The sequence below is a fragment of the Trematomus bernacchii genome, unplaced genomic scaffold (genome assembly GCF_902827165.1).
Source record: "Trematomus bernacchii unplaced genomic scaffold, fTreBer1.1, whole genome shotgun sequence".
Lineage (NCBI taxonomy): Eukaryota > Metazoa > Chordata > Actinopteri > Perciformes > Nototheniidae > Trematomus > Trematomus bernacchii.
Genome location: NW_022987714.1, coordinates 11,716,578 through 11,744,063, shown reverse-complemented (window position 1 = coordinate 11,744,063; position 27,486 = coordinate 11,716,578). Strand labels below are relative to the sequence as shown.

Genomic DNA, 27,486 nt, shown 5'->3' with positions numbered 1-27,486 from the left:
ACCATTTACATGCAAACAAACCTATACAACACACTACAGGAAAGGGAAAACCCCAAAAAGCATAATATGGCCCCTTTAATGTTACAAGGCTGCTTTCCTATTCGTCTACTTCGGCTTGTGTGACCAAGTTTTCAGCAACCCGATACATTTCAAGCCCTAACATGAGGGAGGGAACTGCATTTATTTCACTTCAATAGTTTTCCGCTCTGTTCACAACTAATGTCCATGCAGGCGGTTGAAGGCTCGACTCGCCCAAAGGAATAACTCCCTTTGCTTATCATCGGTCAAAGTGACTGCCTCCCTCCACAGAGACAAAGGGAGATGAATGCTCATGCTGCTGTAGTGGACTGTTTGCCATGAGGATATAGTCACGATACTCATAAATCCATACAGAACTACACTACATTACAAGCAGGCAACAAACCGCCCAAGTTAACATGACTGACGTGATGATGACAGCTCTCCGATAGTGCCTCCCTTTATGTTGTCTGTGGTGCGACTTAATGACACTGAAGGATATTGACAATTGTCTGCTAAAAGTTGCTCGTTAGCAATATGGAGACATACATGGCAGCTTGACTTCCAGAAAAGTATGCTGCTCAACAGTCTCAACTCGAAAGAATGAAAAATAGTCTGTTGTTTTCTAAAAGCGCCTGACAATCCACGCAGTTCCTTATTTGTCTCCTCAATGGAAAGTAACCCGCTGTGAGTTTTCTTTGCTGCAAAGAAGTGATTTATCTTTTCAGACTCTTTCCACTGTGAGTTTGTTATTGTCATTACTCCAGACTTTGTGGCATATTCACTGTAGAACTTGGTGAACATAATATTCACTTTTTTCTTTGACATTAAAGTGTGCAATATAAAAACTGGGTGGTTGACACAAGGAATATTAACAGCATTAGACTCAGTCTGAGTCATTTTTCAAAAAATTGTAACTAGTTTACAAAGCTCTGATTTTTTTTAGTATATACAGACAGTGTTTTCCCTCCCTTTATACTCCAAGCTCCTACTTTGTCATTGACAATACAGCATTAATGTAGCCTACCAACGGTAAAGAAAAAGAAATACAGAGGAAGCCGTTACTTAATGTTGTCCAAAATTGTGAAAAGACCTGCCAGTAAACGTTAGACATGCAACTTGCCACTGTTAATTCCTTCAAATTTAAAAAGTATATAACCTTTTATATATTTTTCATTTAAAAAAAAAACATGATATGAGAAATACAGCACTGGATTTCAGAAGCTACCCAGGATGTGCCTCGTTGTAGCAGGACACATCTGTCTCCTGAGACGCTTGCCAATTTAGTTAACCACAATGGCAAGCCATGAAAGAAATCCATAGGGCTTGCTCCATGCCAGAAGTGTAGTATAACTATCTGCCAGTCTATATTTTCTCCCAAAGACAATTGGATCAGCAGGCTTTGTGGATTTTCAATCAAAAACTGTCATCTATGAGGCATCATCTCCCTCGGCCCCTTTGGCCCTGTTTCTTCTCTGCTCTAGCCATGCCTGACACGCCATTAGAAGGCCTGTCTGCCCGTGGCAATGGATGGGCTTTACTCCAGAGGGCACAGAGAGTCAGATAAAGCTTGAATCATGAGAGGACAGGGTGGAGAAGACGGCACTCCTCATTTCCAAACTATGCTGAGCAATGAAATGGAAGAGCTTCAATTGCTCTTCAATAAACCATATTCTCTCTTGTGTTTCTATCTCTATCAGTTACCGCCACCTTTCTTGCTGACCCCTCTCCCTCCTTGCCGCACAACCTATCCTTAAGTGCTGTTCTGTGCTTGGGGGCGTGCCAGATACCAGCTCTCTCATTGGCTGGTTTGGGACTCTTTTGTCACATTGTGTCCTGTTGAATTTATCATGATGGCTAGAGAGCTGTGGATGTCATATTGACAAGACAGCAAACAGTAACTACTTCTGACAGGAGCTGTTGGAGAAAAAGGCAACCTAATAGCCGAATGCTTCAAAAGCAACAAGGAAATATGAAATGGCGATCAATCTTTGTTATTTCAGCTATTTCTTTCAAAAATGCTTTTATTTTCTTCCCTTTCTTTCCCCGTGTGCAAAATGAATAAAAGCAACCTAACATACTCGTAAGCAACAGGAGAAAAACCCCAGGGACACAAATTGATTTGACTGAATGCTAATGTGGCAAACCGCTTACTTTTCATCATTATGTTTTAAAGACATAAAATGTTTAAAAAATGATTAACACTGATGAATTTACGGGCAATTAGATACTCATTCTCAAATTGAGTCTAGTGTTATTCATTTGTCATTTGTTAAACTGATCTCTGTTTAGGCGTCTAGAATGTATATGTTTCCTATAAGAAAAAAGTGCAGCCATAAACTTAAATTATAAATAAAGGACCTACAATCTGCAACAGATCAGCAAGAAACTCTTCATCACCATAATAATCCATTACGTTCCATTCAGATTACTCATCTATACAAGATATTTTGGGTTTTGCTATAAAACAGCAGTAGTATGCATCCCTTTTGCCTAGAGCCACATAAATATGTTTTCTTGTTTTTGACATGTGTTTCCTTGTATTTGATTGAAAACACAATAATGTGACCTGAAAGGACCCAGCTGTGCACAACCTTGGAAATGTTTATGAAATTATATTGTGATGAAAAGCAAACTAAATGCACACATAGTACACACACACACATATAAATTGACTTTCCAATGCTGTTGGCCAGACCCTTGCAGGTGCAGGAAATCAGATACATGTGAAAAAGCACTGAGAACAAACTGTTTACCTTGTACAGGAGCATGACGACCTGCCGCAGTTTGAGCTTGTGGAACACGCAGACGTCGTAAAGCGCCGACACGGCCAGGACGGTCACTCCGAGCTCCTTCCACAGCATGCTGCACGCAGCGCAGACCAGACTGCCCAGGAACCACGCCACGAGCCGCACTGGCCCAGCGCGGCCCCGCAGCTGGCAGTGGCGCATGTAGCAGAGCAGGGACAGCAAGAAGAAGAGGGTGGCCCCTTCATCCGCCCGGCCCACGACCCCCGCCACCGCCTCGGTGTGGATGGGATGCGAAGCGAAGAGCAGGCCGGCAAGCAGGCTCCACAGGCCGCCTCCGAGCAGCAGGCGAGCCAGGGAGGTGAACAGGCCCGTCACAGCCCCGTGGAGGGCCACGTTCACCAGGTGGTAGCCCCAGGGCTCCAGCCCACCCACCGCATGGTTGAGTCGGAAGGAGAGGGTGCAGAGGGGCCGGTAAGACTTATGGCTGCCACTGTGGGTGAGTAAGGTGCCCCAGAAGTCATCGTAGAAGATATTTGTCCAGGGGGTCTCTGGGAGCAGGTCCTGATTGGTCTTGATTGCACGGCTGTAGAGAGAATAACAAACGTGAGTAAAGGACTTACGGGTAGGAAAAAAAAGAGTGTACATTTGATGGAAAGATCAAATCAATATTTGATTCTGTACACAGAAAGGTTTGTCAATTTAATTAATGAAAGTGCTGTTTGAACCAGCCTGGTCTCCTTAACAATGAGGATCCTATACATTGAGATTACATATCACAAGTACACTTATATACAAAGAAGACTGGTGTTCATGATCTTTGTGACAACCAAAACTCATCATTCGCTCATTTGAACTTATGTTCATAAATAAATATTTAAAGAAACTTACATTTTTTGCCTAAACATGACCAAGTGTTTTTTTTCACTTATGTTTTCTTAGACTTTTGTTTACCTACTAAATCAATATTTGATACTGTGCTGAAGGCAGACATTTGTATCGACTAGATTATTGTCAAACTGCTTCACTGCTAAGTCTGAACATAGTGTGGGCTTAGCAGGAAATATAAGTTGCTGTAAACTGAAACTTCACATTTGCTTACAGCTTTTCCCCGAGATTGTGGTCATGTGGGACTCACAAACAGAACATTTAGAAGGCAAGCCTTAAGCCCTGGGCAGCTTTGCCACCACAGCCAAAGCTCTTACAGCTGTGGACCTCTGGAATTAAGCAAGAGCGCCACACCCTTAACCCCAAACAAATACCGGCACGCAGTAGGGGAACGCCATGTTGGCAAAATGCAGCTTGCAGAGAAGGGTTACAAGCGATATGGCAGCTCGGAGCTTGTCTGGGGAAAAAGCAGCAGTTGTGCAAAACGGAGGGATAGGCCAATTTTGAGAGACATTTTCTAGACAACCACTGAGTAACTTTGACCTCCCCTCTGTCAGGGATGAACCGGCATGACCTAACCCATTGCTGCTACATCAACCACAAGCTGTGCGTGTCGATGGCTGAGGGGGGGCTGCCAGCGGGGGTCAAGGAAGGCATGCTTCTCCCAACAGTAGTGATTAAATAAAAGTTAAAGGTTTTTCCTGTCTTTTCTGCCACGTTCTGAGGTGTCTGACAGAGTGTCAGGCCTGCTGCTTTTAACTACAGCTGGTGGTGCTGATGAGGATTTGAAGGCAACAGAATGAGGCTCCGCAGAGACAAGGTGCTTGGCAATAGGGGAACAGAGGTGTGATTAAAGGCGTGATAGATGGGACATGACACGTGATAACAAGCCAAGTGCAGCAGGTTGAAATGTGTCCTCACTGCAGTCACATGTTGGGTTAACCCTAACCCAACATGTGAAGGAATAATCATTTTAATCTGTGTGTATAAAATGAACATAAATGGGAAGAAAAATGAATGAACCAAAAAAAGCAGTTGACTCAAGAGTGAGAGATGATCTTAAACATTCCTAAAAACTATGATAAAAATACTTGATATTAATATTATTTTCTACTTTCACTAAGTTCAATTTTGAAACATCAGTCCTTATCACAACCACCGGATTTGAGCTCATCTTCAGAATGTTAACCTAAAATATACAAATGTAATGTATTTAGGAGCAAATGTTCAGCAATAAAATAAATGCGTTTTGGTGCAGAAAAGCAAAAAAATCACAATAAATCTGGTGGAAAATATTAAAATCTACAATTTTGAAGCCAGGACTCTATTGAAAACTAATACAAAAAAAAAGTTAGATTGGCCTCGATTATACCCCTTAAGGGTCTGAGTGTCTGTATTTTGGCTACACGGTTAACTATAGACTTATTAACCTAGCCGAGGTTGAACTTTAAACACAACACAATTTAAGAAAATAAACTTCTACATTTCTGCCATCTACATCATCAAAGCAAAAATGGCATTGGGAAGGCACAAGGTTTAAACATAACACAGGAGCCTCTTACCACCAGAACAAGTTGGAAAGGTTTTCAAAAATAGCCCTTCTTATGGTGGTTCTACTTCTAAGGGAAATAAATACTACCTGGCTTTGGGATGCTGGGGAAAATAATCTGCTGGGATATAATAGAAATGCCTTGGATGTCAGAGCACAGAAGATTGGGTTTCACCAGCTTCTCGGATGGAGGCTCCATCTCTCCACCAGCCGGCTTAAGAGTCAGTAGCCCAACTCTCCACTTCATGACTCAGAGATGCCAGTTTATTTTCTCTGGCCCATTTGTCAAGTAAGATCTTCATTCCGCCGCGAGATGCTCACATAAGAGGCATTATGGTTAAATTACATCTTTAAGCCGTTTTGGAGACAAGTGTGCTCATTTTCCACTGCACAGTGAGGCCAGATACATTATATATTTCCTCAAAACCACACACTCTTTTCTGGCAGCAGAATACAGACTAAAGCCAGTGCCACTCAATCAAGCCCAATGCTTTTACTGCCTTGGCTTCCTGAGTCACAGTGCATGGGGTTCACCTCTCAGTTGGTGTCTTGCTAATATGTCAGAGGCAGGGGGGTCCCTAAAGTGCTTGACAAGTGGAGAGTCGAGGAAGGCAGAGAAAGATGGTAAAGTGTTACCTCTTTATATCACTCAGAGCAGATGATGGGAAAACCCACAGCTGAGTTAACACATTCGCAGTCGTAATGCAACTATGGCTGGTAAATATAACAATTATAACAATATTGAGATATGAGACTAGACATCATCCTAAATGTTGGATATTGCAAGATTTATTTTTGCATGGTTTTAAGGCTACTTTAGGAGCAATGAAAGTTTATTTTCAGAATTTACCAGAATTGTCTTGCCTTTATATACTCAGTATATCGACATTACTGACGATTATGCATCAAAGCAATCATAAACCAAACAATATTGGCCCAAATACTGATATTGATGTGTTTGGGTAAGAATATTGGGATACTTGATTCATTCATATCGCCTAGCCCTAAATTCAATTTGAATAATCCAATCTATGGAAAATCCCAAACCCACAGGTCTGGGTCATTGTCATCAGACCTTACTCCTCTACCAGCTAAGAGGCCAGCTGGGGAGGAATATTGAGTTTCTGCGGCTGGCTGGGCCCATTTTTCAGCAGAGCTCGAGACACGGAGGACCCCTCTGTGCACTGCAAACTTTTTCCAGCCGGGAGCACATTCCTCCCCCGACCGCTCGCCTGAACGCCTGACTCCCAAGAGGACCGAGGGGATCGTGTGGCTGCTAACAAGAGGAGCCTCTGAAAAACTTGTCTAGATCCCCATTACTCAGGCCAGATCATCTACATCTTCCTGCCAGCAACAGTTCCTTCACAACAAGACCAGTTCTCAATCTGTCACAATGTGGACTAGAACTGGGGGGGGGGGGATTATATAAGTAAATGCTGTTTGAATATGTAAACAGAGTATGGAAAATGCAAGAGGGGTGGTGCTTTTAGGTGCCAAATCATTCTAATGTACACAATAGCACTAATTGGAATAACTGTGGTGAACATAGAAGAAGCGTTAAATGACATTGACAAAAACATAGATGTGTGAACAGAGAAAAACAAAGGCAACAAAGTGTCTGTTGTTCACATCTAAGGCCTGACTAACTCTTCTCACAGCTTCACAAAAACATCACTTTCGCTTTAACACCATTTTAAAAAGCAAAGAGAGGACACCGAATATTGGCTTTTTCTCCTATGCTGCCGTGACGGTCCTCTGTCACTCAAAAAGCTTTCAAGTATGAAGGTTAATCTCTGCCTCCCCCCCCAAAAAGCCTTGCTTTTAGTACTGTGCGATGTGAATATAAATGTACATAAACGAAAATCTAATGAAAGGCAATTGCTTGCACAAAAGCTGAAGAACATTTAATTATAGACCCAAAGTAAAACAATTTCGTTCTTGGGCGTACCCCTAACCCTTTTGCTGAGTTCAAAAACATTTCCATGAAAAATGCTCCTGCTATCTCCTTATTTGAGAAACAATCATGTGAGAGCTAACCTCTTTACCCCTGAACAGTTTCACTTATAATGTAAATGCACCAGCAGGGTGGAGAAAAATGCAATGACTACAGGATCCATGGGAAGAGGCTATCTAAAATTGAAGATTGATTGGCATTTCGGCACAGATATGCAGTGGGCAAACACGCAGGAGATGAGAATGGATATTGGATAGAAGATTGGAAACCTAGAACATGTCATCAGGATTTTCCCTTTACAACTACTCAATGAAGTTAAGATGAAGCTCTGAGTGAAATGGAGCCGTATGACTGGGATAACATCTATTTTTAAATCCTCCAAAGCCTGATGGAAAAGAATATACCAATCTCTAAAATATTCCATTGAAGGAGTGTATATTGTGGCGCACCTATCCGCAAATCGCAAGAGAGACAGAATCTGTTTCGTTTTGAAGGAATATGAGCTTTTATGGCTAAAATATCGAAAGCACACTGAAGGACATTCAACAATTAATGGGTAAGAATACAGACTGGAAACACTGAAGTGAAAATCCATTTGTGAAGAAGCATATGCAAAGAAAATCAACTCTTGTGGGAGTTTGGGGAAAGTGATCGAAGGTCTGCCAACTATATGTCATCACCCGGCTTCAATATGTGAAAGAGGCACAGTGGTATATTTAGACTGCCCACAGAGACACCGGGGTAGCCCGCTCAGTGTTTCCGGCAAGCTCTTTTGTCTAATGTTTCTTCCCATGGGCCTGCTAGCAGGTCATTAATGGCATACCTCCACTTCACTCATCTTACCTAATATAGGAAAAAAATAAGTATTCTGTGGCCAAGAGAACATATGCATGCTTTATTTAAATGTTCTATAAGTAATGAAATACATCTTTACAATTGGTTTTAATAGGCAATTTAACAAAAACATTAACACTTTCAAATCTTTCATGAATTGAAAGATAAATAATGTCTTATGTTGTGCCTTAAGGCTGCTGTGGTTAATGTATTCACTGGCATTGGTAAAGCAATCCAACTCTCATTTCAATACATTAATTATGAATGCAGCGAGTGATAGAGAGGAAATGCACAAATAAAAATGTGCCAAATGATAAGTGGGGGGTATCACTATTTTGGGGCATTCTTACAAATAGCTTCTTTAACCTGTTTGAGCCTGTTTTTCAGGTTTCAGGCTCGAAAATGACATGCCCAGAACAAATGACTATATCTTCACTTCTAAAAGGGGTAAATTAATAATCTTTTCTCTCAAAAGCAATGATACACCTGTGAGTTGGATGTAGAAAAGTGAGAAACAATATAGATGTTTTTATTTTAAAGTAAATTCAGATTGAACATAGTAAAACAAATTAAATTATAGTGTCTGTCCAAAAAAAAACATTACTTATAGTGAACACCACCCTTGAATGATGGGATAGTAGACTAAAAGCTTTAGGAATCCAAACTATAACATATAATAAGTACCCTGTATCAAGATTGATAAAACACAAGTGAAATTTGACCTTTTTAGAGAGGTTTAGAAAGAAAAAAAAACACCTCTGGGGTCATTTGGGTGTATTTGCCATATCTCTGGAACCCATTGGTCGATTTTGGTGATTGACACAAAGCTCAAAACACTTTTGAACCGTTAGAGCCAATAGAATCAAGGGGAAGTTCCTAAATCCACCTACACGTCACCATTGAGGAGTGAGAGTGATGCGCACACAGTTTGCCCAAACCGAAAGCTATGTTACGCTCTGAAAACTGAAAACTACGTTTATTGACATAAATGTTATGATGGATTATCAGTAATCATTTCGAGTTTGTGCAGATCCGATGAAGTATAAAATATTTCTACCGTGAGTTATGTGCTAAGTGCGTTAGCACTATTTCGCTTAGTGCTAATTCAGAGGCTCGGCATTAGACTTGTGTTTTGTTTCGGTAAAAATGGTTCATATTGTCAGGTAGCTGAGTTTCTTCTCGTTAAGTGGGTATGACACATTCATAGTTTGTTAAATGTTAAGAAGCCCTCAGACGCCAAACATGATAAAATGTAGCCAAGCATTAACGTTTTAAGACTAGCTCAGCAAGCCAGAAAGGGAGAAAAAAGGACCTTGGCCCCGTTCAACAAAGAGGAAGAAGTCCAAATTTGTTTTGGCCTTCGTTTCATAACTCCGTTTCTGTATCTTGAGGCTATAATGTAATTAATAACTCCAGTATCACAGTGTCACTGAGTGTTTTGATGTTTTAGCATTAACAAGAGGGCAGCGCAGTGAATGAAAGACGAAGAAGCCTCGAGAGGACAAACGGAGAAAGTACCACCACTGAGACCGCCGTAAAATCCCTATTGTCAAGAATGAAAGGCTGCTTGCTTCTTCTTGACACATGTGATTAGTATCGCCATAATAAAAGCTCTTAATAAAACGGCCTTGGGGAAGCATTAAAGAGCTTCCGTTTTACACAAGATAGATTTTTTTAGTATGACAATTTTCTGTTATTTAAGAAAAGGAAATATCTCATGCCATTATATGCTATTTCTGGATGAGAAATACATGTCTTAGTGAAAAGTATAACACTTTCTTTATACTTTTTTTCCCCATCAAACTAACCAATTTATATTAATTTACAGCAACAGATTCAATCCCCCTCCCCCCGCACACACACACACCATTCATGAAAGGAAATGAAGGGTGTTACACTATTATCCCCGGCTGTGGACGCCTGATGCCTCCCCTCCATCATTGTAATTGATGAAAGGCAGGAGAGTAAAGATGACATGCTGCATTGACGATGGACAACCAGGATAAAGGTCATTAATTAGTGAACAATCTGGGCTAAATCTCATCTCTACTCATAATGGAGCACTTCTTCCGTTTAGTGTTCCCCATTATAATGAAAATATAGATAAGATACATAATAACTTAACAAACATAGTTATTTCAAGCCCAACCATTATCGTTTATTAAACTTAACAAAACCTAAAGATTGTTTAAGCCTCAACATAGCCATGGAATGTTGCGTTTTTATTTATTTTATTTTTTTATTGAAAATTGAAATATGATGCTTAAAACTGTTAACACAACCCGGAGAATTTGTTTTCCCTCTAAATGTAATTAAGAATGCAATTTAGTTGCATAAGGATGCAATTTTGATTGGTTAAAAAAGGTTGTTCAAATCAGCAGGATCCATTGCCTCAAGCTTTGCAGATAGTTTGGCATCTGTTTTTGTTACATTCTGAATCATATTGCAAAGCTTGCATGTAAAACACATAAAAAGGAACTCACTAAACGTTCACTGAAAAGAATCTAAGTGTTTTTCAGAGTGCAACATGCAACACTGTGTCCAATTCATCCAGCAACATTCCCTAACTAAGTGGTATAAGTCTTCCCTTCAGGGAGGGTATTTGCATTGCTCCACTGGCACAATCATACACACTCACTCCATTTCATGGCACAGTAGACAAGCAAACACTGGGACACTGAGACACTGAGTCTGGAGCGGGGCAGGCTCATCCAGCACTGCGGTGTCTTTTAGCTCGGTGAATGCCCGTGCCTGCTGTCTAGCATCCCTGATCAGCCCTTTGTGCAGTACGGGATGGGCACAGTAGGGCACGACCTGAATGCTGATCCCCCAGAGCTAACCAGCCGGCCAGCAAACCAACCAACCAGTGAGCCACACTTCCATCCGGCCAACCAGGCTGGCAGAGAAGGAATCCTGGCAGCCCGGCATTGAATCTGCATGGTGTAAAGTTGCCAGGGGCACGTATGAGTCCTGCTAAAATCTCCGATGTCAAGCAGAGGCCTTAGGGCCACTGTCCTGTTTGATGGAGCTGTCTGGAATCCTGCATCTATTACTTGGACAACACTTAAATTATATCTTATAGGCAAAACAAATCAAAAACTTATGTTCAACAATGGCTGAAAATGTTGCTGCTCTTTATCTTAAAGTACAACTTGAAAAAAAGCTTGACGCTCTCCGTCTAAACCAGGACTGTTGTTAGCAAATCACCTAAATGTCAAAGTGCAAAGTTGTCTGATGTTTATAGTCAATTCCAGGTGTAAGAGCCAATTACAGGAGCTGCATGTGTAGGGCACAGCAGGGTGATATACACTCTGATTATTGTATCCAATAAATCTGTCAGCATGTGCAGGGCGGCTGGGTCACTACACACACACACACACACACATCACCACACACACCACCACACACACACACCACACAAACACACACACACACACACACACACACACACACACACACACACACACACACACACACACACACACACACACACACACACACACACCACCACACACACACACACACACACACACACCACACACACACACACACACACACACACCACACACACACACACACACACACACACACACACACACACACACACACACACACACACACACACACACACACACACACACACACACACACACACACACACACACACACACACACACACACACACACACACACACACACACACACACACACCACACACACACACACACACACACACACACACACACACACACACACACACACACACCTTTCTCAGGCACTAACTCTTCTCTTTCATTCTGTCCAAGCAGAAACGGTTGCTTTGAATCTGTCACTTGTTTTGTCTTCAACAAGCTTCCTCGTTGGGAAAGTGTGGTGGGCAGTCAGAGGTAAGAACTTCCCACCACATGGTTTGAGTTTAGGAATTAGGTGAAACTAAATTGGAAGCCCTGTACCTTTACATATTGATGTCCCAGCACCTGTTTGCTTTGAGTACAATCCATCCAATAGATTTTGAGATATTTCAGTCTGGAGCAAAATTTGGGGACCACTTGCAGTCCCTAGAGCCATATTAATGTAGCCAAAAAAAACTGTTTCTGAGTTCAAAAACGAATAGAACAAGCTGCCAAATCCCAATTTGATAATTGCTAGAACAACTGCTAAAAATCGTTTAAATTAGTCTGCCAAACAATTTGATTTAAAAAAGAAAAGTCACATGAGAAGGTACATTTCTTACAAGGGTCACACAACATTCATCAAATATAATTTCTCAGTGTCTTGTTAGGCTTCATTATCCACTCAAAGTGGAACATTTAACCAAACAGATTATTATTATATAAATGTCACAGCCTAAGGAAAATAAAGAACGAGGTCTTTGTTCTCAAACTGGTTCAACCTTCATGTCTCCCCTCAGCCTGACCCATGTCTAATGCTGCAGCAGTCACCCAGGCTCTGCTTGGAGGGGGCCACTCCACAGCACTCCTCCTCACAACAGGAGGCTTTTTGTCATGCTCTGACCTTTCGGCTATATGGTAATAAATGTGTTTGATTTGTTCCTCCTCTCCTGTTTAGAGTGCTTCTCGTCCAAACGGAGCTGGTGAAAGACCCATCCGCTCTGGCTCGCCAATGGCCCGTTCAAGAATTCTGATTTGGGAACGGAGGATGTTGACCCATGGAGGGGCTCAGCGAAACCAGCGCCAGCAGAGTGGGATGGAAAATCCTGTGCAAGCCAGACCCCAACCAATGAGTGAGCCTGACCAACATTTCTCCATCCTTCTTCCCAAACCTTTTTTGAATGGAGGGTCTTTACGAGGCACGGCAGCCCTGAAGGATGAGTCTGAATCATGGCACATCAACGCAGAGGCCTCCGCTCACTGATGTTTATTGCATGGGGGCTTAAGTGCAGGAAGAGCCTTTGAGAATGCCAGTGGAGCAGAAAGGAGAAGACATCTTTAGTGCCCAAGACCATCTCATATGCAGCATTTGAAACAGCTGTATCATGTCCCTTTTCTCCTCACAGCCATGAAGCTCTTCCGTTTAAATATGAAGCTGCTGCCAGAGTGCAGGAGGACTCGGGGAGTTTGTGTTCAGGCTGACATTGCAATTAGTGTCTATTTTCTAGAAGCCCGGTTAAATCAATCAAATGCAAACAAATATAAGAGAACCAATCAGCTAAAGGCAGTAACAGCCCGAGAGAAAGTGGGAAGATGGATACCAGAATGAGAGCAATTGATTACTTTGCTCTTTGCTTAGATCATACCGCCATTAACTCTGTATGAACATCTAATTCTTGAAGCTTCTCTCTGCTCACCACAAAGTAGTGACCACAACAGAGCATTAAAAAGCTTACTTGATGAATTAGAACACACACACACAGAATCATTACATTAATGAATAGCAGCATTCAGGGAGTGATCTCATTATCACAACAGGCCAGTGTTCTCACAATGCTCTCAACCCAGCCTTTTTTCTTACCCTACCATTCTGACTCCAGTTCCAAGCCCTAATTAAAGGCACATGTAGCCTGATCACAAAGAGATTGAGAGCCCCCATCAACTGTCAAGTGAGGGTGTGGGGGCTGTCAGTGCTAATATGGAAGAACTGGGTGGGTTTGGTGGTCCTTAGGGGATCAGTGAGGTCTTTCTATGACAGACTGATACAACGTTGATAGCTGATATTGTCGCCTCATTGTCTTGCTTGATCTCAGATAGCCAATGTGAGCTGATAGACAGGGGGGAAATCAGAGCTAGGCACAATGCTAATCTGATATATTTTTGTTTAATTTAACACTAGAACCGCCAATCGGGTCAATTTGACCCAGAGCTGTTTTTTATTGTGTGTAACTTTTTTTCAATAAAATATTAAAGTCTTCCAGTCCGTGACTTTTCCTGAAAGTGTGTTATGTAGCACCCTATGTTGTTAAAAAATTGTCAATATGAAATCAGATTGAAGAAATCGCCCAAAAAATTGCCATTTATACCTATTTCCGCCAAGCGGGTCGTATTGACCCCACCCCTTTTCATATAAACATGACGTGTTGCTATAGCAACGCCTTTTGTCTATTGCGGTTCCTTATAGATTGAGAGATAGATTGAGAGAGAGAGATAGATGGATAGATATATTGATAGATAGTTATAGATAGAGAGAGAGAGAGATAGAGACAGTCTGTAGTGAAGGAGTGCGCTCCCGCTCACGGGAGACTGCTCGCGCTGCGCTCCGCAGCAAACAGCTGTGGGGCGAGTTGAAAGTACGTTATGCTGGCCGCGGTGTCTAAATAATGCTTCTGGCCCAGCAGGCCATTTATAATGTCGAGCCCTGAGAGTCCACAGATTATATTGGTATACGTTTCATCCCTGTGCGATCAAAACTCACTGTTCAATAAAAGAACATTTGACCTTGAAAATCAATGCATTCTAATAGCGGGTCAATTTGACCCAGGTGACGGTTTTAGGTATAAAAAATCTCTGGCGGTTCTAATGCTAATTTGGGAAAAGAAGCCTTTTGTAAAAAATTAGATCAAAGATCATTTCTACGGTAGGCTACCATTAGGTAAACAATGTTTAAATGTGCAACCGAAAGAATAGAACAGATGATTAAAAAAACGAAGAAAAAAAGCCTGTAGCCTGCTTTTCCTGCAAAAAGAACCAAAATATCTCCCGCACCGCCTGCCATGGCGTGAGACACTGTCTTGTAAACCTTTAAACTTGTTTAGAGGAACCCAAATAGCCTGTTACGTGTTTTTAAATGCTTTGTCTTCCACATGGTGGCAATTTGCATTTTTCCGAAGGAGCTCATTTACGCAATTGAAATGTTATGGCCACCGAATCGCACAAACCACACAGCCTCTGTAACCAGAGCATGAGTTTTAACAAACTTTGGATTTCCTCACTTTGTTTTCCGTTAAGAAATTGTAGAATTGCTCAAATACATAAGTAAACACAGAGGTTTATTTCATGTGTTCAAATTATTATTGAAGAGCGTTGTTGAGTGCTTGCTATGTTTACACTCAGCTCACCACACAGTGTGCAATTATTGGCCCTCCTATATCAGACACATTTGAAACTTCTCAATCTGTCACATATACAGGATGTGCAAAATATTCAACTATTCAACAAAATCAACTTAATTAAACATTACAACACCAATTTGAAGAAAAAGCATACAAATTTGCCATTTTAGTGTTACAAATTCCGCATTCATGCATTTAACAAAAGGTCTTTGTGCCCTGAAGTAAGAAAAATAGAAGCCCCCACCATTAACAGTAATGTTTCCTCCTGTGTCTTCATGTATTCTCTCTATTGTATTGTCACTCCTGTCACTGTACCATAAAAGACTTTCCCCAGCCCATCTTTGTCTCTGAGCCAATAACATTCAGAGGCAATTTTCTTCACTTCGCATTGTCGAGGTAAATTGAATTCCAAACTAAGACACAACATACACCGCTTCAGTCAGCACTATTGGATTTTTCTCAAACCATTTGTTCGACAATATCAATTTTGTTCTCATGAAAGCACCACATTGTACAATTTATACAACACAAGACATAACATATTCAGATATACTGCACACGATGATGGTGTCATTAGCTTTGAATTACTCTTGGATAAAGTGAGCAGAATCAATTGGATAAAGTGGGCATTAATCGATGTGTTTGGTCTGGTCTCCACTGCTAGAGCAGGTATCACAGAGCAGCAATCTATAGTTTCTCTATCCTGAGGGAAAGCCTGATTGTTAAACAGACAGCTGCTTGTTTTCTTGTTCCTTACCAGTTTGCATAAATGATCAGAGTCATGTGACTCCACAGGGAGAGTTGCTCAATTTCATTATTTCCCTAAGAGGCTTGCTTTGAAATTGAGAAACATTCCCAAGTGTTGATGAAATTGAGCATATTCTGACATCTCGTATCAGGCCTGTGTTGTGAGTAGCAGACATTTGTCTTCTAGAAATGTAAAATGGGCAGTACACTGGCCTTGGAGCTTGTGAAGCTCGTATTTTTTTTTGATGAATGTTTGGCAGACTGAGATTTGATGTTACAGAGAGTTATTGGCAATAAAATGAAGCTCAGTAAAGATGGTTGAAAATGTTACTCGGGTTAGATATTATGAAAAGCATCTAACTCAGCTCTGTAGATGGAAACATTTTCCACCCGCCGATACCTCAAACACTTACTTGGACTTTGAATAAACTGTGTGGAATACTACAGGCTGCATGGTGACCTGAATGAGTGAAACAGAAGAAAATGATTTCTTTCAAGGCCTCTGGTGAGGCTACACAAGAGGTAGCTGTTCCCTTTGATGTTCCCCCATACTGTATTCCTGGTTAGCGGCAAAACAACAAAGGACCATGTGGTGCAGAGGACTTTTTACTTGAGTGGACCGGCGCTAACAAATCAATGCCATGCGTATGGTAAACCAGAGCAAACTGCTGGATGATTTCACGAGGTACATAAAATGTCATTCCTTTTATAGTTTAAAATGCTTACGATGAAATCCGAGTCAAGGAAGGATGGGGATTTCATTACATTTACATCATTACCATCCCACATGCCGCATGTTAATAAAGTGTCAGGGTGGTACCATCGCTGCCGGCCATGACAGAAGTTTTCTAAATTAGAGAGGCCTTCCAGTATAATGAAAGAAAGAAGAAAGAAACCTCCCTGAGATGTGTGTCAAACATCAAAAAGCTCCACTCTACAGATAAAAAGAAAACGTAATAAGCCACGGATATAAAGATTTATTGATGCAAAGTCAGACATGTTAGTGGACGTGGAGACAGAGGGATATATAATATGTTTTTAGTGTAGTATCCAGACAGATGACGCCTGCTTTTTGGTTTTAATTCAGTCAAGTATGATAAATATTTCTACAGGTTTAAAAAAAAGGTCTTTGTAGGATTCATGTGGTCTGTGATGGAGGTTACCAAACCACCGGGGACTCCTAGGACTGAGGTCTGCTTTGTATTGCAGAGTTGTTAAAGCATGCATCAGGTTTTAATTCAATTATAATATGTGAACTTAATTTAAAGCACATTTTAGAAGCTGCACCAAGTAAACAACAATCCTTCACTCTGGAAAAATGTTAATGAATTAACTAAGTAATCTTCTTTATGTTCTGTAACTGGTCCGGAAAGAAATGCAGGAATTTATTTGACTTCTTCAATACATTACGACACATCATCAACCTCGGCTCAATAAACTGCCCATATCGTCATTAAAAACCTCCTGAGAACATGAAATCAAAACCCCTTTTTCTCCTTCTTTACTTAGGCACATTCACACTGACAGAAAGACTTGCATTCATTGCATTTCTGGAATACTTGTTGTTGGCATATTGTAGGTGGAGTGAACAAAGCTGAGGGAGTGGACGCTGAAGCACCGGGCCCCCAGATAGGAGGACAAAGGGCCAGGCAGAGCTCCGGCTAAGTGAATGGGCCCTGACAAAAGCCTGAGAAGAAGAGCGCTTTATGGTCCGGGTTGGTGGGAGAGGAGGTCTGCGCCCACGCACTGAGGCTTGGGTCTTGGTGAGCTGTTGGACCACGACCATGTGTGGTCCATTATCGCACCCGCCAAGGAGCGAATGCCACGCCTCCCTCAATGGGAAGACGGATGCCCCCTTGCTGATTGCCCCAAAACCTGGTAACAAAGGCTCCAGGAACAAAGGCTCCCGTCCCGTTGGGAGAGAGCCATTGAAAAAGGTCGCGGGAGCATGCCTGGATGGGTTTGCTCTTCTTCAGAGGAGGACAATGCAGCTGACAGGTGCTCAAGGAAACAAACAAGAGGACATAGCGAGAGAAAGGACACGGTTGAGTTTGAGTGTGGAGGTAGATGACACTGGCTTCCTGAGGAGAGTACAACGCGGTTTTATGTCCTACATTTTAAGTTGGCTTGTTTATTGACAGAGCAAACAATGGAACCCTGCCGAGTCAACGTGGTGATGTTGAATTGGTAAACAGTTCGAGACCCAAATGTTGTCAGCAGAGTTTCTGCTGTTTGTGCTTATCTGTTCACAATGCCGCCTGACAAACAGCCACACTCGCAGTCATTCAACAAACATGTCAATATTTCTCACGCACTGAAGCAGGACTTGTCAAAACATGAGAATAAAACCGTGAGTCATCCTTCCGTTTATTCATTTGTCTTCATCCGATCCGACTTGGAGTGCCGCAGCCCTTGGGAGCAGGAAACAGATGGAGCCATGTCCTTCTACTGATCAAAAAAGCCAGGGAGGCAGTCCAGGCCCCTCAGGGCTGTAGAGGTCTGAAGCCTCTACAAACACGCAGCCTCCATGTGCGTCAGCTGCTCTCTGAGCTGTTTCCAGGTCAGTCGCCAAAAGGGGGCAGGGAGCAGGCAGCTTCTCAGGAAACCTTTCCTTAAGGAATTAGGGTCAATGGTGCTGCTCTGCTGACCTGCCGAGTGTTCACATTTGGAGATCATGGGGGAATGGAAGGAAGAACGGGAGGACACTTACGTCACTCCTCGTCCCCCTCCTAAGGTGACCAGGTCGGTTACACAAGAGGCTTTAGAACTGCATTATCCGCTGTTGACAGCAGATTAGAACGGGGTTCATGGAGCAGTGCGCTGGTGATGCTCCTCATCAGACACTTCAGTCCCTGTCTCGGTTGTCCAGCAGGCCATAACTCACAACTGTCACTACATATCCGTCAGTGCTGAGCACGTATGGTACATAAACACGGACTCTTCAAACAGCACTCAGCAGCTTGTTACAGTATGTGATGGATGCCTGGGAGTGGCCCTGGATGTGCTCAAGAGGCTTAGCAGTGCTTCCTTTTCCATGCAAAGGTTCATCTTGACGTTGAATTTAGTGAAACACAGAGGATGTTTTTTGGACAAAGTGGTGTGTCTTACTGTTGTGAAATATGATAGTTAATGTTAGGCAGCTGTAAATGTAGCCTTCCGGTGATAAAATGAATAAGCCAGCCCTGCATTCAAATTGCATATGTTGTCCAACAAAGAGCATTATCAAATATCCCTTAAGGTATGTATCTTGATAACTATTATTTGAAAATACAAAAACTTTAAATTATCGGTAACGGACTTAAAACAAACATTGTCGTGGAGGCCATTGTTTTACTGATAAAATTGTATAATTTAATTCGATTTGCCGGTTGCATGAAACAACACTTAAGGGATAGGGATTTAGGTGCTCCTTTAAAAAGGAGATATTTCATGTTTCACTTCTACAAGAAAAAGAGTAATATTAGCTCAAACATATTCCCAAGAGGACTAGTTTGATAAAGTGTTCCTTGATGTCTATTCACACAAATAGGTGTTGGAAAAGTGTGGATGTCTATGATATAAATGGTGCATGCGGGCAGTATGTCACATTCAGGCTGTTGGACCAGCTCCACCCTAAGAACAGAACAACCCATCTGGCACACATTGTGAACACACTGTGAAAACAGAGGTGGTGAGAGCTGATGAGACCATCATTAGAACATCTGGAAAGGAAATATAACTGTGATAGTTTAGTGGCTTTGTCTGCTAAACTGTGTGGTCGACCATTTAAACACTTCTGATGTGTGGGGCTGATTTTTCTAGAACCAGGACAACACAGAAACAATATTTGGTTAACAAGAGGGAGCAAACAGGCATCTTGCATCCTCCCTATGGGTGTGACCACCCAGGTCCAGCATCTGGGATCTAGTCTGGAAATGAGTCAAACGCAATCCGTGCTGTGCAACACAAAGACTACCCACATGTTCTTCCTGTGGTGCAAAAATCAAAGCTCTTCCGTCTAAGATAAATATCACCGGACAAGAATATCACACAATCTTTCATCATCAGGCCAACAGAGGAGGGGAAACAATCATTTGTAAAGTATGTGAAAACATGCAGGATAATTTCCAAACGTCTACGGATGTCTGATGTGGAACAATTTTGTATCACTGCCAAGAAGCTTTTACTCTATCTGTTTCTAGCCACTCAAGTGCGCTAACGTTTACAAAAGAGAATCCATTGGCTTATTTCTCCCTGGACTGTTTGAATTAGGCTGCGATAGGACGTATCACACCATCAAAACAGGAACATTTAAACAAGTGAAGCAAAGCCAGCTATGGTGCAACCCTCCGCCCGAAGACAAGGTGATAAGTTCATCTTTATTCAGTTTTCTACAGTATACTCACCGTCACTCCACCTCCACCTCACCGGCAGATAAAGACAAGACATCCAGATATACACCAAATGAAAAGTTCAAAGATGTTTGAGTTGAGCCGTCCAGAAATACCATTCTGAAAGGTGAAAGTTGCTCTCCAAGCATTCGTCCAAATAACAAACTGTCATTCCTGGTATGTGCTACTGAACAGAACTGGCCGTGAAGCCCTTCACAAAATGTGTATTTTTCATCCTGCGACACCTCCAGCTATATGTCAGGCTCAACCCTCAGGCATATGCAGAATATTAATAAATCAACACAAAAAATCACAGAGAGTGCTGCTTTTGGATGTTTCATACACACTGGGGAGTAATTTGTTATTGCAGGTGGCCCCTTTCAAGCCCAGTGTTCCTTCTCAAGTATCCAAAATAAAGAAAATAAAGAGTGGAAATGCAGCACTTGCACGGAAAGCATAAAATACAAAATTAGGCTTTGAAGCATTACAAATAATATAAATATAGTATACATATATAATTGTTGCATTTTAAGATCAGGCTGATGCTGGGCTTGTGTAGCAAACACTTGCATAAGTAAATTCACAAAAGTAGATTAGTCTTTTTCTCCCATAATCCCTTTGTTGCCCGCTGGAAGGGATTTGTGGGTCAAGGCTAAAGGGGGTGGATGGGTTCACTGTTGGTCCACCTAAAGCAGCATGGAGGGAGAAGCTACGATGCTGCGACCAGACAAGCAGACGAAGCCTCCGAGCCTCCGATCCTCTCTCCCCCTCCCCCACCAACACACATCCAGACACCCCCACATGCATGCATCTTCCCTTCAGGCAGACCAGGAACAACCCATAATGGCACAATGACCTACAAACCACAACCTCATGGGAATTATTCACACAAGCTTTTAAAATCAGATTGCATTAAAAGTCAGATGCAGCAGCAATGCAGGGGAGAGGGGTGTACAAACTCCTCCCTCCAAAACTGAGCCTGTGCATTCTAACACACCATAATTTAATGAGCTAACGACAATACAAAAGACATTCCCTGCTCTTGCTTAATAATGCTGCTTTGTTTCCGACATATTGTATATTTGTCACACAGTAGAGCGATTACAACACAGCAAAAGATATACATTTACTGCAGAAGAAAAAAAAAGATGGCTGGGAAAAATGTATTAACAACAGAGTGAATGTTTTATTTGTATCTACTGTATCCATATTTTACTGGCTGAGTTGTTAGCGTAGATATAGATCTAATTATGATAAGACAAAAGTATGATTTAAGTAATTAACCCCAATTAATCCTTGGTGTAATTTGAGATAAGGACCATGCTTAAAAAGTGTGGTTCTACATAATGCAGTTGAATCAGTAAACTGTAAAAGTATTAACCAAAGCAGCCTAGGAGAAAGGCATTACCTGTTCTTCTCCTTTCAAGATGTGTAACTCAAAATGGAACCTTAATTAATTTATCAAAAGAGAAAAAAAGAAAGAAAATTATACAAAGTATTTCCAGTTTGTTACATTGCAGAACATGTTTACAGTATATTTTCTGTCTTTACACCTTTTAGTCCAGGACATGTGATTGAATGAAAAGCAAAGCCTTTTCACAATGTTTATGTTTTGGTTTTTAGTTTGTCTTTTTTGGATTTCATAAATACTCTTTTTTCTGTCAATGAAAATTTGATCGGTAGAGAACACTGTTGGTCAGTCCATTGAAGACTTAATAAAGCCTAAATCCACCATTTTTGAAGATGTCATAAAACTAAGAAGTTAACGTCAGCAGGCTCACAAGATTATATCACAAGATGTGTGTTCTTTCATTCCCAACTCTTAAGGCCCTGGGGCCTCATTTATAAAGGGATATACGCTCAAAAAATGGCGTACGCCAGTTTCTACGCAATGTTTGCGATTTATAAAATACTAACTTGACGGGAAAATGTGCTGTCCTCCACGCAAACTCTAACCCATGCGTATGCACTAAGCACACAAACGGGAGAGACGAGAAACTGCGACACCGTTGGCAGAAGGAAGAATGGAGAGAAATATGTGGAAATAATACCATAAATAAAATGTTACCTCTCATTTATCAAATATGAAGAATTCATTTTCAAACATTGATTAAAGCCAATCTTAAAATGATTAAACAAACGCCTGTTTGAGACTCCTCAGTGCTCACAAAAACATAACTTGGAGAAATAAATAAATACGGATATGTTATTTAAAACCACCTCGAATATGTTGTGTTAATGTTATGAAATGTTTTCTCATAAATGATGCGGTAAGCAGGAGGACAGAATTACGTCTAAACTGACGCCGTTTTGCATTTCTATAGGTTGTAGATACGAGCATGGTTTTATATACTATCACGTTTAATCGTGTTTTATGCCGTTTGCCAAGACTTGATAAGTCGCTCGTAAAACACAGGAGGTATGGAAACTAAGAACACCATATGTGGTAAATTGTACAGCTAATATAACACAATACATTAGTTGTATTTCCTTTAACTGGTGGATTATGGATATATAGTTGCTGATCGACAGCTGGAACACAAACCACCAAATACAACAAAAATAATTCAGATCCAGTCGTCATGACTCCACTCCGGAGGGATTCCCCGATCATTTCTTACAGTTTCTCATCAAGGGGGTGTCTCCTGTCCCCGGGACAAACACACTGTCTGAGGAAGGTTATGTGTATTTGTTTTGTCATTAACTTTTTTCGGACCACTTATTTATTTATTTTGGTGACGATCCGACCTCCATGCTGCTACTCTGGTTCAAACTGCATCCACCAAACAATATGATTTATCTCGACCTCCCCACAATAACCAAAATCTGACACGGTGTGAGATGTCTTTTTTAGCTGTTCTATCGTAATTTCCTGCGATCTTCTTCATGCAGTCAGTCAAAATGAATGAATGAATGGGCGTTTCTTTGACTATGTATAGGCAAATATGGGCGTTACGAGTCGATTGTGATTTATCAAGGGAAACAGGCGTAGGGAGTGCCGTACGCACTTCCCTCGCCGGTACGCAACGTTTTGTGAATCGGAAAATGGCGGAAAATGTATGTACCTATTTTTGTGCTTTGTACTACGTAAGCAACCTTCCTACGTCAATCCTACGCAAGGCGTTATAAATGAGGCCCCTGACCAGTGGATTTAGGATTGTCGGAGATCCGGGGCTTAGCCCAGAATGTTGGAGTTGTTGAGCCTGGGGGCTATGCAGTACGCAGGCTACGCAGTACGCAGGCTACTGTCCCGCAGCTGCTGCCTCTCTGTTGGACTCCGGTACTGTTTGACATAAAGTGTTGTTATTATAAGGTAACCTGGTCTAGTTGGAGCACACTACATTTGCAAGCAAGAATGCTGTCCATACATCCTCCTGTGCAAGTAATGTGGCATTTAAAGGAGAAACTGTACGTAGAAATGTGAAAAACAACTTGCATGGACAGCTGCCAATAGAGCAGTAGCATGTGCACAGTTGACTGGGTTTCTGAATAATTGATTACATAACATGAGAATGATTTTCACAAAATACTGTATGTAATAAAACCATGTTGTGGAAGTGGAACTGGAAACAATTATCACTTTTACAGCTTTTTTTTTATTCCAGCTGTATACATTTCGCCCCTTTTTTATGAGCTTTTCATAGGGGGATCATGAAAGAAACAGCTTCAAACAGTACAAATCAGAGTGTTTATGATATGTCAGCAACCTTAAATCTGTCAATATACTGTGACTACCTTCCAGGTTTTCTGAAATAGTTTGATCATTTATACCACAAACCACAGAGCATCTTAGGCTGCCAATCGCTGGTCCGAGAAATATAGTGTTTATGATTCAATTTCCTCTCTGGATGGAGAAAAAAGTAGCAAAAAAAGCAAACGTGCGTACAGGCTAATTCCACTCCTTCTCAGTGCTCTGATGGACCACCTGTAAGACTTGATGCTCATTAAGCAGGAGACTGTGAGGCCGCCATGGGGCTGTTCTATCAAACAGTCAGACTCATCCTGGAGGAATCCGGCAGTAAAACGTACTCTCACTGGGAAATCACTCAGTCAAGCTCGTAAAAAAGGCACACAAAAGCATTTAATCACACAAGTTTGCACACACAGCCTCCAAACAAACACACATGCTACATTTGAACTGCTTTCCAATGAACGCAGAGGCAATCAACAGTCCTACAGGATTCCAAGGCCCATTATCCAACTGGTTGGGATTTGATTTTCTCTTCGGGTGGCTCCGGTTGCTGCTAGGAATAGATTATCTCACCAGGGAGTGAGAAATAGCGTCTTTCAGGACAATACAGATGACGTCGTAAACATTGTGCAATCCCATTCTTCTGATGGAGTATATCTAGCATTTGCTGGTTTCCAGGACTGTTTAACTGTAAAACTGTGTGGGCACAAAACTGAATAAATGCAGCCAAACACGTTGCTATCACTAACCCCAAATTGTTTATTAACTCTATACTTAGACATTTTCAAAGTTATAAATCAAAATCTAATTTGAAGACGTTACTTCTTAATATAAACAAAATATACCTCTCTGACCAACTCATGCCTTACCCAACAAAATCAAATTCCAATTAAGTAACAGTTTGAGAAACTGGTCTATGCCATCTAACGAAATAGCTGAAATAGCACCACCATGCAAGTCCCTTTGTCTTCTTTTACCCCTAATCCCTATCACTTCGGATATTTATAGGTGTTAAACGGGAACATGCCGTTTCTTTACATCGTCTGCAGTGCCTTTTTCTATTTATGGGATTCTTTTTAGGAGCCAGCATCGCCTCCACCAGATTGTGTAGGAAGTCTCCCGCAAACTATTTCGAGCCCCGAGATCAGGTTGCAATGTTTTACATGAACACGGGAAGTTTTTCCACGGGTAATGAGGATCTGTGCCAGCCCAGAAAAGTGCATAGCGCACTCAGCGGGCCCCAGGGGCAGACAAAACAGCATTAAGTATTAAGGCTGCTTAAATGGGAAGAAATTCACTGTGTCAACCCAATTTCCTCATGAAAGGGCGAGGAAGCAATAATCTTAAAAATAACATGTTGACAGAAGGTGTACCTTAATCTTGCTACCATTAAAAAAAAACTGAGGTTGTGAGAAATTACATTGCCCGGGGTTAGTGTTTCTCTGACCTACAGGGGTGGATTAGAAATGATGAAATATTCACGACTACTGTGGGAATGAATTAACCGCTACCTTATTCCCCTTATGTAGTATTCTTTGATAGTACAGAATCGAAAAAATAAGGAACAAGATGGCCTGTACAAATAATTAAGCAAAATACATTGATGACCAGCTATTTTGATAAAAGATGTAGTAATATTCATAATGAAGAAAAAATAGTCAGTTAGTTGGACAAAACTAAACAAAATAAAATTGTTGCCTTGAGCTATGTTATTATTGTAGAGCCATTATTCAGTGGTAGACAGTAAATCAATTGTCTTATTACAAATTGACGGAATAATCAATGAGAAATTAGTGACAACCCTAAAGCTATTTAAAAAAAGACTCTTTAGCGAGTGTAAATGCTAGTGTGCTAACTTGATGCTGACACACTATGGTAAGCCATTATAATATAAACATTTTTAATTTAGTGTCTTAGCATGCTGACATATGTTAATAATGTTAGTTCTCAGTACAGCAGAGGCTGATGGGGCTGTCATTGGTTTTCCTGGTTTTCAGTAATATAAAGGCGCTATTGGGAAATAGAGCAGGCTCCTTCCTCTGTTGAAAGTCTCAAATTCATAGCAAGCCATCCAATAGTTGTTGGGATATTTCAGTCTGGACCATCATGATAGATGAGTGGAATTTCAGCCCCAAAATAACAACAAAGACAATGAATAACCCCGTTCATACACACAGCTTATTCACTCATGTCATCATAAGGCCCTGTTATGTAAAAGCGACATGAATTCTTATACACCTGCTTGTGACGTCTTTACAGGCTATTTGTGGCTCAGTCTCACTACAATCAGCTGAGGTGTCTGTGGTATCGCCAGAATAAATGTGCAGCATTGAGCTCTTAATCCACTGATGTGCCTAATTACGAGCAAAAAGTATGCTTAATGATGAAAGAAGGGACACTCAGTGGAGGCCAGAACATGTTGAAGCGAAAGACAGACAGAGATAAATCATGTAAGACACAGCTGCATACAGATGTGAACAAAGCAATGGGTATTAGCAATTTGAACTTGCTATCATGCGAGATTCCTGACAAGAGTTCAGAGGAGGACAGGCCTTCTCAGAGGAGAGATTCACTGGCCTGTTTGACCTAGAAGAAGTCAGTGAATCAAGAGTGGGAGTAAGTATTCATTTCAGCCTCCTACTTAGTGAGCCATATACAATCCAGAATTACCGTGAGTTCAAACATTTTTGGCTACATACTGCATACCTTTGTCCATCTCCCTCTCAGCCGCAGAGCAATACATATATCTTAATGATATTACATTATTTTATTAGCATTCTTTATCCCACGGTAGCAATTTACTGCTGGCAATGTTGCTCAGTCATCGGCCATTTTTATGCAGACGGCAATATAACAACTAAAAAGATTGCTATGAAATGATGTACAGAGGTGCATGGTCCACAGAGGATAGATCTTCAGATGTATAGTGACATATCTTGTAAACTTCTGGACTGCATACAAGGAGGTTTGCTTCAGATATGTAAAGTCCCTCATTTAGCTCAAAGCACTGCTGCTAAGCTCGACTGAGTTGCTTGCATGGCTTTATCTTTTGCTTGATACATGTAAATGACCTCGTTCAGTTGATTAGCAGCATTTCTTTAAACATTGTATATCAATCAATTAACCAATGAATGGATTAATCCTTTCAGCAATAAAGCAAATCTACTTCCCAACAATGAGACCAAGCCACTGCCACCACAGCTCATAAATGTGAGTTAATCTTGGTCTTTTATGTTTCCGTACAAAGGTTGAAATAGTCGAAGACTCATTTCTTGGTTTTGCTCACAAAAGCTTAGATAATCAATATGACTATTGTCCTCTGACAACTATTTCCGCCAGTGTAACAAATGACCCCACATCTCCGATACAGCAGGTGAATAACTGTTAGGAGTGAGTGAGAATGAAACAAAGCCCATGTTTGTCAGTTTATCCCCTTGTAATTCATCCCCCAAAGTTCAGTTCCAGCTCACTCTACTACTGTTGCCCAAAAGTAGGTGTTGTTGAACCGCTGCACAATAATGTAATCACTTAGATGCAATAGAGCCCCCCGGCTCACTGCGATGCCTGTTATATCAGTGCAACATAGAGCATTCCGGCAGCTTAGCAGATATTAAAAATTCAAGCTACGCAAACTGGGTTAAAAAGCCACACAGGGCACACATTTAGTTCGGCTCAGCAAGCT

General features: G+C 41.3%; 1 protein-coding gene across 1 annotated transcript in view; it reads right to left on the bottom strand.

Annotated features, from left to right (window-relative positions):
• Positions 1–27,486, bottom strand: part of tmtc2b (transmembrane O-mannosyltransferase targeting cadherins 2b) — a 101,248-nt gene that overhangs the window by 53,150 nt on the left and 20,612 nt on the right. The window contains exon 2 of the mRNA XM_034141149.1: positions 2,775–3,351. Within this exon, the coding sequence (XP_033997040.1) occupies positions 2,775–3,351 (577 nt within the window). The remainder of the gene's footprint in view (positions 1–2,774; positions 3,352–27,486) is intronic.